General features: G+C 45.5%; 1 protein-coding gene across 1 annotated transcript; it reads right to left on the bottom strand.

Moving 5' to 3' along the window:
* Positions 1 to 832: 832 nt before the first annotated feature.
* LOC309364553 (zinc finger protein 496-like) lies at positions 833 to 15997 on the bottom strand. Its single transcript, XM_081902121.1, has 7 exons — positions 15921 to 15997; positions 12325 to 13499; positions 10993 to 11068; positions 9873 to 9955; positions 9486 to 9603; positions 9150 to 9257; positions 833 to 2399 (listed from the first exon to the last, which is right to left on the bottom strand). Exons 2-7 carry the CDS (start codon positions 13054 to 13056, stop codon positions 1522 to 1524), a joined length of 1995 nt encoding a protein of 664 aa, XP_081758247.1. The 5' UTR covers positions 13057 to 13499; positions 15921 to 15997; the 3' UTR covers positions 833 to 1521.
* Between the last annotated feature and the right edge of the window lie 331 nt (positions 15998 to 16328).

Here is a 16328-nt window from a genome sequence, read left to right as displayed (position 1 = left end):
ATGATCTGAGAGCCTCCTGCAACCTCCTTTCCAGCCACTCTCCACACAATGCATTAATTGATGCTTCACGTCTTATGAATGTGACCTTTCACATGCAGGGTTTGTAATTAGCAGGGCGCCTGGCACATTTTGCACATTTGCGAGCTCCTCAAAAGGTCTGGGTGCCATTTTTTTTGCACCTGGCTAAAACCATAGCTTTAACTATACAGACCTTTGTTGGCAAGGTGATGTCTTTGCTTTTTAAGATGCAGAGACATCACCTTGCCAACAAAGGTCCGTATAGTTAAAGGTATGGTTTTCCCAGTAGTGATGTATGGAAGTGAGAGCTGGACCATAAAGAAGGCTGATCGATGAAGAATTGATGCTTTTGAATTATGGTGCTGGAGGAGACTCTTGAGAGTCCCATGGACTGCAAGAAGATCAAACCTATCCACTCTGAAGGAAATCAGCCCTGAGTGCTCACTGGAAAAGACAGATCCTGAAGCTGAGGCTCCAATACTTTGGCTACCTCATGAGAAGAGAAGACTCCCTGGAAAAGACCCTGAGGTTGGGAAAGATGGAGGGCACAAGGAGAAGGGGACGACAGAGGACGAGATGGTTGGACAGTGTTCTCGAAGCTACCAGCATGATTTTGACCAAACTGCGGGAGGCAGTGGAAGACAGGAGTGCCTGGCATGCTCTGGTCCAGGGGGTCACGAAGAGTCGGACACGACTAAACAACAACAACAACAACACTCAAGGATTACTGAAAGGTATGTCAAAGTATATGTTAAGGATAGACAATATGTTTAGGAGTTTAACAACAAAGAGTAGAGTGTTTTGAAAACTGAAGTATGGTATCAATATTTTTATTGTAAATGCCAAATTAAACACATATTAACAATTTCTGCACAAAAATGTGATATTAACAATGTGTCACTTATGTGAATTGTGTATTAGTTCATGCTTATCAAAATAAGAAATAAAAAGTGTTGCCAACCCCCCCCCCCAAATGGCGACTAGACATTTTGTTTTTGCACCCACAACTCAGGTCCCAGGAGCCAGTTTGGCTCCTAGCTTTTGTATCCCAGTTTCTAACACTGTTCACATGGTATGTATCAGTTAAACACTATCCAAGAGTGGTTTTTCACACACTAGGGGCTTCTGTGAGGTTTCACTCCAGAATTAATTCTCTATTGTCTTCAGGTTTTTTGGGGGGGGGAGGGTGTGAGCTGTTGCTGGAGATTCTCCCCTACATCACATGGTGTAAACTCGCCTTCTTTCATAGGTATTTATGATCACTGTTTCTGACATGTCATGGAATTTCCCGCCAGAAAACAAGTCTCTAAGAGTTGGAGCATATTTTGAGGGCATGTGGGGACAGAAGTCACATTGTCAGAGTGAAACTCCGCACAATTGTTGGATACAATCCATAATGTCTGTGTAATATTTCTTTAGCACAGAGCACAGGTGGGTTTGCCAACCAATTCCTAATATGACAAAGTTTGCTACTGGAACTTTTCCCAACCCAACACTGAGTTCTCAGAGTACAGCCTCGGTTATGTGGGTCGTCTGATGCTTAACGAGAGTGCATCTTTGGCTAAAGCTTTTCTCACACTTGGCACATTTGAAAGGTTTCTCGCAGAGATGTTTCCTTTGGTGGTCTACCAAACTGTCACTCCGGGAAAAGCTCCTCCCACACTGGGGACACATGTGTGGCTTCTCTCCTGTGTGGATCCTCTGATGCCTCATCAAATGGGCTCTCTGACTGAAGAACTGGCCACACTGAGGGCATTCAAATGGTCGCTCCCCAGTATGGATCCTCTCGTGCCTGATCAATGTCCCTCTATTAGAGAAACATTTCCCACACTCGGGACATTCATAGCACCTCTTTCCTGCACGAACAAGTCTCTGTAAATTCTCTCTTGGGCGGAAAGCGAGCCCACCTTCAGAGCGTTCATTCGATTTCTCTCCAGTGTGCAGTCTCTGGTGTCTCGTCAGATTTTCTCTCTGCCTGAAGCACTTCCCACAATCAGGGCACTTGAAAGGTTTCTCTCCTGTCTGGATTTTCTGGTCTTGGGAACGGAAAGCTTTCTGGCAGGTGTTTCCCTCCCACTTCAGATAGTTAGAGCGGTCTTCTCCATTATAAGCCATAAGTCCTACATTGTGGTGGTGGTACCTTGTTTGGTATTTGGAAACGAAGGAATTTTCTGCTCTGGAGTGTGGAAGGGAGGGTTCGTTATGTGCATCTTCTAAAAGCTCCCTGGAGCCATTTTCTCCCCTCACTGGTTCCTTCCCCTCACATCTCTGCTCATAAATTGCTCCAGCTCCAGGAATGGTCCGTAGAGATAACTTCATTATCGTCCCTGTCTCTCCCTGCTGTGAGGGGTTCACCTTGATCAGACATCTCTTTTCATCACCTGAAGAGACAGAGAGAATTGTTTTTTGTTTTGTTTTTAAAATCTAGGTTCTTGTCACCTTTCCTAGACTTCATGCCACCCTTCCCTCCTGCGCTTTCTCTTTCTCTTTCCTTCTCCACAGTAGGGTGTCGTTGCTAAAACTCCTCTTTATTTCCTGTATCTATAATCATATCCCACAACAACCATACCTTTACATTTAGAAGTCAATGGGCTTTAGGTGACCAGGATTTCCAGCAATTGAGGTGAGGCTTCAAGGCCCAGCATAATTCCTCGCAGACCAAAACTTGAATAGATTTTACGGTAAATACTAAAAACAGCAGAACTAATCGTGCAAAAAAGCAAGATTTCACAATGCTGTAGCACTGAACTTCAGGAGCGTCTTTCAGCACAGATGACAACAGTCCTTCTGTCGAGGGCCAATAGCAATGGGATTAATAACTGAATATTTTAATGTCAAATGCTGTGTTCTCAAATGATGTTAATGCCTCCATTGCAACAGTTAAGGATTTCTTAACCAGGAACAATGGTTCTCAGAGGCTTGATTTCTTTAACACTAATTTCTTTTATTTGAACTGACAAACCTTGTTAACAACAAAAAGAACCCGGCTTCTACAAAATGTAAAGGAAAGGAAGAAAAGAACAGGAAAGTGCACTTCTTTTTGCTTTTCATAATACTCAGTGGGAATTAAGGAAAAAACAAAAATACCTTTGTGTCACTCCCAAACCATTCCCCTTAAAGGAACACCGCACTTTCTCAACATCTTCTATGGCCACATGACACACTTCTCTTTACTTCTCAGTGAAATTATGAAAACCAAACTTCTTCAGCAAGGTAGCAGCAAATTCCTCCGAATTGCAAATAATACGTGGCTCAGGCAATTGGCAAGGGATGCGGGTGGCGCTGTGGGTTAAATTACAGAGCCTAGGGCTTGCTGATCAGAAGGTCGGTGGTTCGAATCCCCGCGATGGGGTGAGCTCCCGTTGCTCGGTCCCTGCTCTTGCCAACCTAGCAGTTTGAAAGCACGCCAGCGCAAGTAGATAAATAGGTACCGCTCTGGCGGGAAGGTAAACGGCGTTTCCGTGCGCTGCTCTAGTTTGCCAGAAGCGGCTTAGTCATGCTGGCCACATGACCTGGAAGCTGTACGCCGGCTCCCTCGGCCACTAAAGCGAGATGAGCGCCGCAACCCCAGAGTCGGCCACAACTGGACCTAACGGTCAGGGGTCCCTTTACCTTTCACAACCAATTGGCAGCATTCTCACAATAAAGCATTTTGGGCACCACAGAGGAATGCAGGAAGCTGCCTTGTGCTTGATCAGACCCCTGTCCCATCTTCCTCAGTATTTAGGGTTGCCATATTTCAAAGAGTGAAAATCCAGACACAAAAGTTGTTGAGGTTGTTGTTGTTGTTGTTTGCAAAATCTCAAAAAAAGAAGTTTTTGAGCTATTTTTCAAGAAATTCGCCAAAATCTACACTTCATGGGTTGTGTAGCAGGAACCCCGCACCCCCATCATTCAGTTTGTACAAACTTCACACACACTCACACACTACATACGCTACGCTTCTGTTATAAAGTCATAGAAAATCAACCATACATCGGATTTGCACTGTTCCACTTTTATTTTACTCCATGGAGGAAGGACTACAAAATGAGGAAGGTTTGATACAGGGCAGCCATAATCCCTTGAGCATACCAGCACATACACAGGAGCCCTGCCCAGTTGCTATGCCAACCCTGATGGTCCTAGACAGAAGACCATCAAGATCACAAAGAACTTCCATATGGGAGTGGATTCAACACTGACTGGAACAAAGGACAATAATCAGATCTTCCCTCTGGGGGCAGAAAACTGCCAACTCCCCTTTGTCTCCTGGAAGTGACTCATGGGGAGGGGGAAAGGAGGAACCAGCCAGGTGACAGGACACTCAGGTTACCACCACAACTCCTCCCTCAACCCCTCCTTTCTGTAATGTATGCATGATGTTTCTGGGGGTGGGCTTGACCTAGAGGATGGGAATTTCAAAAGTTTTTATAAGGTCTTGCACACCATTTTTCTGTGTCTTTCCTCTCACCTGCAAGTGAGGGGAGCACCCTGTTGCAACAGTTCAATAAAGGCCAAGCCTACAGGCTGCTGATTTGCTCCAATTTACTCTGGTTGGTGTCTTTACTTTTTGTCCAAGGGAGCCCTCGGATTTTTCCGGTAACAGTTGCCATACATCCGGATTTTTATAGACATTTCAGCAATATTATCTACAACGTCTCTCCAGGGTTTCAGGCAGGAATCCTTTCCCCAGCCCAGCCTGGGGAATGAAAACCTGGGACCTTCCCAAAGGCCTGATCCCTCCTCCTTCATGCCTTTCTTTGTGTGAGGGGGATATCTTAGCATTGTTCCAAACCTGAGATAATAGTTCATTTCTCCCCAACAAGCCAGTTTCGGTAAACAAGGCGGACTGTTATAATAATCTTACAAATCCTGGTTTGTTAGGGAGAATGCACCAGCATGCAACTTGGGCACAGGATGGTTCTTTCAACCAAGGTTCTTTAGTTATCATTATGGGGTCCAACACCTGTATTTTAATTTGGGGGAAAGCAGCTTTGTAAAACAGGACGGCAGGTTGGTCCTCTTAGTTTTCCATGCAAATTCCAAAAGGAGTGGCTGTATCAGTCAGTTGCAGTAGAGTCATAAAAAAGGAAGACTAGGCAGAAGGTAAACTGGGACCTGCTGGTTTGTCCATGGGCTTGCAATAGACCATATAACACCGGTCTTGAAAGACCTACATTGGCTCCCAGTATGTTTCCGAGCACAATTCAAAGTGTTGGTGCTGACCTTTAAAGCCCTAAATGCCCTCGGTCCAGTATACCTGAAGGAGCGTCTCCACCCCCATCATTCTGCCCGGATGCTGAGGTCCAGCGCCGAGGGCCTTCTGGCGGTTCCCTCACTGCGAGAAGCCAAGTTACAGGGAACCAGGCAGAGGGCCTTCTCGGTAGTGGCACCCGCCCTGTGGAACGCCCTTCCAGCAGATGTCAAAGCGATAAACAACTACCGAGAAGACATCTTCAGAAGACATCTTAAGGCAGCCCTTAAGGGAAGTTTTTAATGTGTGATATTTTACTGTATTTTTGGTTTCTATGGAAGCCGCCCAGAGGGGCTGGGGAGGCCCAGCCAGATGGGCGGGGTATAAATAATAAAAATTATTATTATTATTATTATTATTATTAACTCCCAGTTGTTCCAGAGCAACAGCCACACAATGGTCAACTGCTGGAATGTAATGGAAACCAGTCCGCTGACTTGCTCTTAAAATTAATTCACTAATGAAGCAGTGTGTGTGTTTGTGAGATCACTGGCTGGGGTTGATGGGATTTGGGGGAGCAACATCTCAAGAGTCACAGGTTCCTCCATTCCCCAGTGCAGAATATTATACACTCCGGGTGCCATAAGGGATCAAATCTGGCCTCAAGTGGGAAAAACCCAGTTGAGATCCAACCAGGCAGTACCAGGGCTTTTTTTTCAGCCTTCTAGCAGGCAAAAAAAAAAAAAAAAAAAAGGATGACAAAATGCTACAAAATGGTATTTATTGTGAACTGAACGCATTTTGGAAAAGGCCATTTCTCAAGCGCACTGAAGTATAGAAAGCAGCTGAGACCAGTTGAGACTCTGCCAATGACCACCCACAAGACCAGCTTTCCCAGTGGACAGCTTTCAACATGCTGAGCCAAGCCATGGCTTGACTCGGCAAGGCAAAAAGAGCAAAAGGACCTCCCTGGGAACCAGCACACTCATTCATTCGTGCAAACCACAGCTTGGCTTAGCATGACGTGTGACCCCAGGTCTATATAATATCTATTCAGCACAGGTGTCCTACGTGTTCTCTCTAAGACCGTCTCTCTCTGTTGAGAATCCTCTCTCTTGATGTTTCTTCCCTTCCTGTCTCCTGGAGAGAAAAGAGAGAAGAATTCTGTCCCTGTTCTAGTTCCCCTCAACAACAACAAAAAAGGCACCTCAAGCCATACAACAAGGCCAATCGATGCCAAAGAAACCTGCCCACAGTCCTCATCACAACACAAGACAACCAGGCAAAATAATAGGAAGCAAAGGTTTTGATTTATTATTTATTAAGCCTTTTGAAAAAAGCTTTTACACTTTTTCTATTGGAGGGTTTGGTATAAAGGTCAAGGTCAAGGTAAAGGGACCCCTGACCATTAGGTCCAGTCATAACAGACTCTGGGTTTGCACCGCTCATCTCGCTTTATTGGCTCATCCTTTTCTGCCAGTGGTCAATGATGTCGGTAACGTGGCACTGCCAGGTCCTGCATGACGTAGAATCATAGAATCATAGAGTTGGAAGAGACCACAAGGGCCATTGAGTCCAATTCCCTGCCAAGCAGGAAACACCATCAGAGCACTCCTGACATATGGTTGTCAAGCCTCTGCTTAAAGACCTCCAAAGAAGGAGACTCCACCACACTCCTTGGGAGCAAATTCCACTGTCGAACAGCTCTTACTGTCAGGAAGTTCTTCCTAATGTTTAGGTGGAATCTTCTTTCTTGTAGTTTGGATCCATTGCTCCGTGTCCGCTTCTCCAGAGCAGCAGAAAACAACCTTTCTCCCTCCTCCATGTGACATCCTTTTATATATTTGAACATGGCTATCATATCACCCCTTAACCTCCTCTTCGTGCAGGAACTGGCTCAGCCATTCGAAAAAGAGCCGCGTCTGCTACTCCCTGGTGGCTGTTCCCTTCCAGGAAGGCCTAGTCACCCTTCCACAGATGCCCTGCCTCTCGCCAAAACCGTAGCCAATTCCTCTCGTAGTCACGGGTCCTTGTCTCATCCGAGATCCATAGCAACTGGGAGACAGTCCAGTTGTTTGAAAATAGTCACCCCCAGTTCTCAATAAAGGCACGGATTTCCCCATCTATCCCTAAGTTGGGGAAACAGTGAACACGAACAACAACAGTTAAAGGTAAAGGACCCCCGAATGGTTAAGTCCAGTCAAAGGCAACTATGGTGTTATAGTGCTCATCTCGCTTTCAGGCCGAGGGAGCCGGCATTTGTCCACAACAGACAACTTTCCGGATCATGTAGCCAGCATGACTAAGCCGCTTCTGGCACAACAGAACACCGTGATGGAAGCCAGAGTGCATGGAAACACTGTTTACCTTCCCACCGCAGCAGTACCTATTTATCTACTTGCACTAGTGTGCTTTCGAAATGCTAGGTTGACAGGAGCTGGACAGAGGAATGGGAGCTCACCCCATTGTGGGGATTCGAACCGCCAACCTTCCAATCGGCAAGGCCAAGAGGGTCACTGGTTTAGACCACAGTGCCACCCACCCTATTTGAGTACGGCGCAATTATGTAGAAACCAGGATTTATGAGAGCGACGCAGGACGGGAGGGGAGGTGTGGTGCAGGGAAGCACAGTGGGATAAACTGTGACGCCAAAACAATACAGGTGCCAGAGGCATAAAACGGGACTCAGAGACAGTGGCAGAGCATAAACAGGAGCAAGCCGTAGAACAAATGTTAAGGGGAAATACAGGCATAGTAAGAACACGTATGAAGAAAACATTTATACCTGTGTTTGGCAAAAGACACACAGCTCTTTAATGTAAAACAGGGGTGGGAAATCTTTTTTCAGCTAGAGGGCCACACTCCCTTCTGGGCAACTTTCCAGGGACTACATGCCAGCGGTGGGCAGGGCAAGAAGCAAATGTTCAAGGTCACATTCCAGCTCAGACAAACACCACTTGCGGAGGGCATCAAACAGAGCCATTAGGATGTATGGCTTGGGGAAAGCTGGACAGAAAGGCATGACTGAGGGGCTCCCCACCCCGGCCATAGGCACTAAGGAATACCACACAGGCCACACAAAAACTTGCTCGCGCACACACACTCTCCATCCTCTGGCCAAGGAAGCAATAATGCATTTCAGCTCTGCAAAAATGCTCAAGAAGGGTGTGAAGCAAGTTATGGCCTGGGAAGAGTCTTGAGGGCCACAGTGAAAGGTCTCAAGGGCCATTTTCCACCCCCAGACCTGAACTTCCCCACTCCTACTGTAAAATGAAGTTTAGACCTCAGCAATGGAGCATGTGCATTGTAGCCAGAGGACCCCATGTTCATTTTCAGAGAGCAGATCCAGGAGAGGCCTGATGCCCATTAAGAACCATGTGGCTCTTATAAAGGCAGACAACGTCCTACGCTCTGAGATTTCATCAAGCATCATCCATACACATTCCAGCTTATTTTTGCATTCACAAATAAGAGACTTCTGTTTAAAAATAAAACTACATCACTTTTTGCAAAACTGCATGGAAACAAAAAACAAAAACAAAAAATACCTCTTCAGATTTTTAGCCAAATACTTTCTGCTGCTTCTGCTAAGCCTGAGAACATTAGAAAAATCTCTGGGGAAACCATCCTGGGAGAGGGAAGACAGAGGCAAGGATGTTCTCCTGTCCTCTAAGGGGAACCCCAGAGTTCTTCAGAGGCAGTGTGGTGTAGCAGTTAGAGCATCTGACTAAGACTGAGGAAGACCCAAGTTCAAACCCAATTCAGCCATGAGACTTGCAAGGGCGATCTTGTCCCAAACAGCACCCCTCACCCCTAACCTACCTTGTGGATTAAGAAAGGAGTGGGCGACAATCCATTTACACCACCAAGAGCACTTTGGCAGAAAGGCAGCATTAAAACACAGGAATTTTTGTGTGTTACAAGAGTTGCCATTTTGGGTTCTCTATCCCCTTACCTGAATCTTGACTTGGAAATCCTTCATTTTCCACAGGAAACTGGACAAAGATCTCCTCTTCTTTTTCATGGTGAGAGGCAGGGTCAGGTTTAGGAATCAAGAGTCCCTCTTAAGTTTGAGAGAGAGAGACAGAAAAATTTGGCTTTCTAAAAAAACAATTGACAACAAAAATGAACTATTGATAAGAAAAGCAATTTGAACTCAAAACAGTCTAACAAAAGTGCTGCCCGAGTCTTTTTAGAAACCAACAAATATTGTGGTTTGTATTGAATTGTATGTTTGGACCCGTCATGCAAAAAATCAATATATCAGGGCTTTAATGGAGCAGACACTTACCCAAAGATTCTGTATCTCTATCGTCTTCCTGCATGACTTGCCAAAACATGGTCCTCAGGCCTGGCTGGGCTGGGGTGGTCTGGTCCATGTGTGAAGTTTCCTCGAGATTCATTGGTCCCTGAGAATGAGAGAGGGACAAGATTGCTTATAGGGCGACATCAATATGCACGGACCTGGCAAGGGGTCCCTATCCAGAGGTGCGTCACAATTTAGGATTTGACAGAGAGGGAAAACATAATGATGTGTGGCTATATTCTTAGGGATGGTTTTACACTAATAAATCACTTAGAAGTCATTCTGGCAAGTAACCTGCGTATACATAAATTAAATAGTTTAAATGACTGAGAAATAGACAACCTAGGTCTTGCTCCTTAAAAGTGAACATACCTTAGCCTGACCCGACATGGCCATTTCCGGTTTTTCAGGAGGAAGCAAGTTGCTGTGATCCCTTGGACCTTGGCTTCCACTGCCTGCAAAGGACAGAAGGGAGATTATTTCATCATCATCATCATTTCATTGCCTTTCATTTATGTTTCAATGGGATTTACAAATACACCAGAAGGACAGCCCAAAAAATAGAACACAAAACAAACTGAAGACGGGTTTAAGAACGATGCAAAATGTGGAACTGGCGGAAATGACTGGCAGAATCCGAGACCAGGGAGAACAGTCGGTGGAAGAAGATTGGAAGAAATTTAAAGTTTACTTACAGAAACATTGCAAAATTAAGGAATGTTAGAAGGATGTTGGAATGAAGTTATGTGGTTTTAGCAGATATGTTATAAAGGACTAAGTAAAAATAGATTGTCAATTGGTGAGAATGTTAAGTTACATTATATTAAGATAAATTAATAGGACAAAAACAAAGAAGAAAAGGATTTGCTGAAGTAGCTAACTGAACTAGAATACAAAAAAGGGAGGTGTGAGGAGGTCAAAGAAACAAGTAAATGAAAAATAAGTTATGGAAGGTTTGATTTCTTTTTTAATTGTTTCCATTTTTCTGTTTTTTCTTCTTTTCCTGTTTTTTCTTTTTTTCTTTTATTTTTTATTGTGATGTGATGTCTTGTTTTTGTAACCTTTGAAACTTCAATAAATATTATTTTTTTAAAAAAAAAAATAAGAACGATGCAAAATGGACGCTAATAGCAGAGGGAAATTTACCCATCTGGGGCAGCTTGTTGGAACAAAAACATCTCCTGCTGTTTCCAGGCAGTGCAGACAGTGACAGGAATGCTGTTCCATAGAACAGCAGCAGCCACACTGCAAGCCCTGCTGAGCAGATTTCTGACATTTTGGGGGACTGAAGTGGAAACCCTCCTGCCGAAGGCAGTTATCGGGTGGGTGCTGGCGTTGCTTCTTTCAAACACAGGGCCTCCAAAACTTTAACTTTCCTTCTGTCAACTCTCAGGTGGCACATCCCACTTTTCTGAATTTGCAGCTCCTTCTGCAGATGCTTCTGTGGGGCAAACTCTGTGTAAGGGCCTTCATGCCAAAGTGGAAGCCTTACCCAGCAAACAGAGACCGTCGCTACTGCTTTGCTCCTCTGTTTCCTCAGCCCCCAGGGAACCCTCCTGCAGTGGCTTCTGAAAAAAAGACGATCCGATTGGTGAAGAATTTAAAGATACCCTTATCCATAGGACTTGAAGATGCTCGTAAACGTAGAAGCTGCGCTTTCTACATTTGAACTTATCTCTTCTACTCATCCACCTTGTTTGGGTATCTCTTTCATGTGTTTAAGTCAGGACTGGTGGATTGCTTTAACCCTTAACATTTGCAAAACAAAAAGGCATCTAAAAGAGATGACATTGGGCTTTTGCTGTCATTTCAAGCCTCTGAAAAGCAGGGTTGCCATCTTTTCCATCAGCCTCTGTTCCTGGGCTTAGCAGCAGTTTGATTTCACTGACACTGGCAGGCAATTGCTGCTTTTCTCCCTCTGCGCTGTGCAGTGAAGGGTTACACCTATCTCTGCATTCAAGCAGCTGCTTAAAGGCACAAAAGCAGGGCAGAGCTGGTTAGCTGACAACCCTCTGTGTGTGTGTTCCCAATAGGGCTACTAATATTTTACTAAGAGTTATCTCCTTGAATTAGACAACAGCTCTACGGCCACATTCACACTAAAGAGTGGTACCTCGGGTTACATACGCTTCAGGTTACAGACTCCGCTAACCCAGAAATATTACCTTGGGTTAAGAACTTTGCTTCAGGATGAGAACAAAAATCGTGCAGTGGCGGCGCAGCAGCAGCGGGAGGCCCCATTAACTAAAGTGGTGCTTCAGGTTAAGAACAGTTTCAGGTTAAGAACAGACCTCCAAAATGAATTAAGTTCTTAACCTGAGGTACCACTGTATGTTAAAGTGGTGTGACACTGCTTTAATCAGTCATGGCTTTTCCCAAAGAATTCTGGGAACTGTAGTATGTTAAGTATGCTGAGAGCTGTAAGGAGGCCCCTATTCCCCTCTGACCTACAATTCCCAGGGTTAACTGACTGGGAAACCACTTTGAGAATTGTAGCGGAGTGAGGGGAACAACTCTCAGCACCCTTGATGAACTACAGCTCCCATAATTATTTGGGGAAAGCCATGAGTGTTGAAAGTGGTGTCACAGTGTTTAAATGGGTGGCAATGCTGAGCACCCTGGATGATGGCAACAACCTCGTCCATATTTTATTCCCATATCCTAGACTTCCCCAACCTGCTGCTTTCCAGGTGGTTGAAAACAGAAACACCTCTCAGGCTCAGGGATCATGTGAGTTGTAGTTTGAAACATCTGGAAGGAAACTACTTGGGAAAGGTAGCATTATCCTCTTCAAGATTCTGGAAATTAAACCTCAAACCCTCACCTGCCACTCTGCAGCCTCGGCCAAGTCTTGCTGGCTGGCCACCAGGAACTCCTCTGCCAGGGCCACCGCCTGCGAACACGACTCCGGTCCTCCTGCTCGGATCCAGCTCTGCAGCTCAGGCGGGAGGCTGGCCAGGAACTGCTCCAGGACCAGCAGCTCCAGGATCTGCTCCTTGCTGCGTCTCTCTGGCTTTAGCCACTGGTGGCAGAGCTCCTGCAGCTGCAGGTGGATCCTCCGGGGGTCTTCCACCTGCTGGTAGCGGAACTTCCTGAAGTGCTGGCGCTGCACCTCCATCTTGATAGCGTCGCCTCGCAAGATGGCCGCCTTCACCTTCCCATAGTCCTTCCTGTCTCCGGCTTCCAGGGCGACGAAGGCCTGTTTGGCATCCTCGCTCAGAGCAGGCAGGAGCCGGGCTGCCCATTCTTCCCTAGGCCACTGGCAAGCTCTGGCCACTTGCTCAAAGGAGGCCAGGAAGGCCTTGGCATCGTCCCATGGGGCGGCCTCCAGTGACAATGGGTTCTCCGTTATGTGAGGAGACTGCAGTGTTGTCAGGAACTCCTGCCATTGGGCCTCCCAACACTGTTGCATCCCGTTGCAGGGCTCCTGCTTGGTCTCCAGGGATGCTCTCCATCCTGGCTGCTCCCTCACACAGTCTGATTGAGCCACACTGGAGGGCTTGTTATGCCCTCCCAGCCCTCCTTCTCGTTCTGGGCTCACAATTTGAGGCTCCATTTTCCCACCCAGTCTGCGAAGCCCTGAATCTGGAATCAGGAGGTGGAGGAGTGGGCTTGTTGGCAGACTAATCCCAGTAGAAGCCTCTTTCCCCACCACACTCAAATTTCTCTTCTCACAAGAGACTTCCTGAACTTTTGGTGGGTATTATCTCATCGCTTGATGCTGACCTTAGGGTGTATAACAAAAGACCCGATGTAAAAAAATGAATTTGCAGCAAAAAATCGACATACCAAATAAGACCAATAAGGGTCGCAGGCAGACTGCTGGTGCCTTTTCACATTGTCTGGCAAAATTTTATTTCGTTTAGAAATCAAGTTGACATAGATTATCCTCCATAAGCAGCAGTAAAAATAGGGACTTCTTAAGAAAGGTCTGTTGGTGGTTGTTTTCTTTAACTATGCCTTGTTGATGGCTTGTTGGTTTCTGACCCCACGTGGCACCTGAAAGATGAAAATATTAGACAAATTAACAAGAAGGATCCGAAACCGGTGGGACCAGAAATTTACCCAAGACTGGAGTAAATTTACGATCTATTTGAAAAGTATTTGTGATGACCAGACGACGTTTGTAGGTTTGCAAGAAGTTCTGTGAGGAGTATTATTGGAGGTATTGTAAAAATGGAGAAGGGGTGATGATATGTTAAGAGATGTAAACACAATATAAAGTTAAGAAATGCATAAGAAGTGGTTAAGACGGAGGATCATCAGTGGTGCTGATGGAAGTCCAATAAGATTATATTTGTAATAAACTGTGCGGTATGATTTATAATTTATATGTTAAAATTAATAAAAATGTATTTAAAAAAAGAAAAGAAAGATGAAAATATTTACCATTGACAAATGATGGCTGTTACAAACATCCAAGGTGATGATACTATTGGATTCATGAAATGGGCCCGAGGACCGCAGGGTTCAAACCTCTCCCCATTTTTTTATTAAAAAAACCCACACACTCATTGATTTGAGTGTTGCATCACCTTTGAATATAAATAAAACTTTTAAAAGAAGATGAGAAAGAGCAGAATTCTGGTCAAGAGGCCTCTGCTCGGGGGAACAGCCGTCGCTCAGTGTTAGAGGAATCACTTTGCAAGCAGAAATCACAGAAATCATAGAGTTGGCTCATTCTAGTCCAACCTCCTGCAATGCAGGAATATGCAGCTCTCCCATACAAGGATCGAACCTGTGACCTTGGCATTATCAGCACCGCGCTCTAACTGAGCTACCCAGGATGATCCCAGGTTCAATCCCTCAGCACCCACAGGTAGGCCTTGGAGGCGAAGTCCAGGATGCCTATGCTGTTTTGTTGGAGGCTCCACTCCAGTTTTTCAAACAAGTGCATATCCTTGCCCTTAGGTCCTGGCTAAAATTAAAAAGGGGGATAGGGCCCATTTTAATACTTTCAGATTTCAAGGACGTGCTGAATCTTAACACCGGAGCAACGCCATCTTGGAATCAGGAAATGCTACAAGTTACTGAGAATTGCGGCCTTTCTTTGGACAATTCTGAGTTCCTTAGACTTTGAGGCGGCATCTTGCCTCATGAAATCTTCCGTTTTGAAGCATTATTTTTGTTCTGGCCGCACGTCTAAGCTTGTCTGTCCAAAATTTGCCCCTTGGTATGCCAAGCTACCCATTCAGACGCCTCGCCCTCACTTATGTGACCAGCACCACTAGCAGCAAATGGAGAATTGCCTTTATGGCTCTGTGGCTCCCGTCTGTGCGCTTTGTCAGAGTTGAAGGATGCTATTGCCAGATCCCTTAAACATGGGATCCACTTGCCCATGTGGAGGCAAGTATTATTATTGTTGTTGTTGTTGTTGTTAATATGCCCCACTGCTTCCTGGTTTGCCCAATCTACACAGACATTAAGAGAAGCCTTGTTCAAAGATTTAAATCTCCCAGTTGGGAGATCAAATGGGTATTTGATTAACTTTTTATAAGGCGGCAGGTCCCCCTACACTTCTGGGAAAAGTGGCCGGTTTTGCCTTTCGAGCGGCAATTTTGAGAAGAAAAGTTTGTGGGGATGAAGTTCTTGAGGGGAGCAAACTGTCATCTCACAGAGTGTCTGCTTTTAATAATCATTTTAACTGCGTAATATATTTTATTCCGTTTCTATTCTGTATTCTGTGTTTTATCTTTTGTAACGGCTTCGGCTAAACAAACAAACATCTCCCTCCTGGCTCTTCGCCCCGATAGCCCTTATCCTCATAGAACTCTAGCCCAATGGTTGCTATTAATTTCATTCTGAATTGATTTGAGAATGTATTTTAATTAATTGACTGTGATTTTATGTAAATTGTGCTATTTTTACTGTTGTTAGCCACTCTGAGTTCAGCTTTGGCAGGGGAGGGCGGGATATAAATTATTATTATTATTATTATTATTAGCCATTCAATAACAAGGAAAGGAGTGAGCGGGTCTCCCTCTTAAAAGCACAAGAGATACCACCCCTCCAGGCTTCCTTACCCACAACCAAAAATACATTTTAACTCCAGCTGCACCTTCAGGGAAACAGGGGAAGCCTTTTCACAGCACGGAATTGTTGTTTTATAAAAGAGCATCATTTTGAAGCACCGGGTGCTCATTAACCCGCAGGCTGCTCCTAAAAGATGATCACCGGCAGGCGCAGCAGTATTTTTATTTTTTAACGATATGTTCAAATATTGTACATAAAGCCAAGCCCCCTTGTCCTCATTTGAACCCACGGCTCCCCCAGTTTCTGTTTGTTCCCTGTGTGCAAAGGAGGGATTGAAGTTGGTCTGCAGATGATGATGATGATGATGGAATGCAATTAAATGATGATGATCAAATGCAATAAAAGGGAAGGAGGCGGAGGGGAGTTTGGACAGCAAGTGAGACTCACCTTTTTAGAGGGGAGGGAAGCGCGGCTCCCCGGGATTTTCCGGCGGGGAAAGGAGAGAGGAGGGCGGCTGCGAGGTCGTCTCGTTGCCGGTCGCCTTCTTTCTCTTCCTCCTCTACCTCCTCATGGTCCAATGGCGGCGCTTGCAGAGAGGGAGCCGAGATTCCTGCACGCGAGCAATGCTGCCCCCGACTGGAAGGAGCTGCTCATGGCTCCTCCACCCACCCAAAATAATTTGAGCAATTGTTGTTGTTGTTGTTGTTTAGTCGTTTAGTCGTGTCCGACTCTTCGTGACCCCATGGACCAGAGCACGCCAGGCCCTCCTGTCTTCCACTGCCTCCCACAGTTTGGTCAGACTCATGTTTGTAGCTTCGAAGACACTATCCAACCATCTCGTCCTCTGTCGTCCCC

Source organism: Podarcis melisellensis (assembly GCF_964234715.1).
Source record: "Podarcis melisellensis genome assembly, chromosome: 2".
Lineage (NCBI taxonomy): Eukaryota > Metazoa > Chordata > Lepidosauria > Squamata > Lacertidae > Podarcis > Podarcis melisellensis.
This window is presented reverse-complemented; position numbering and strand designations above follow the sequence as displayed.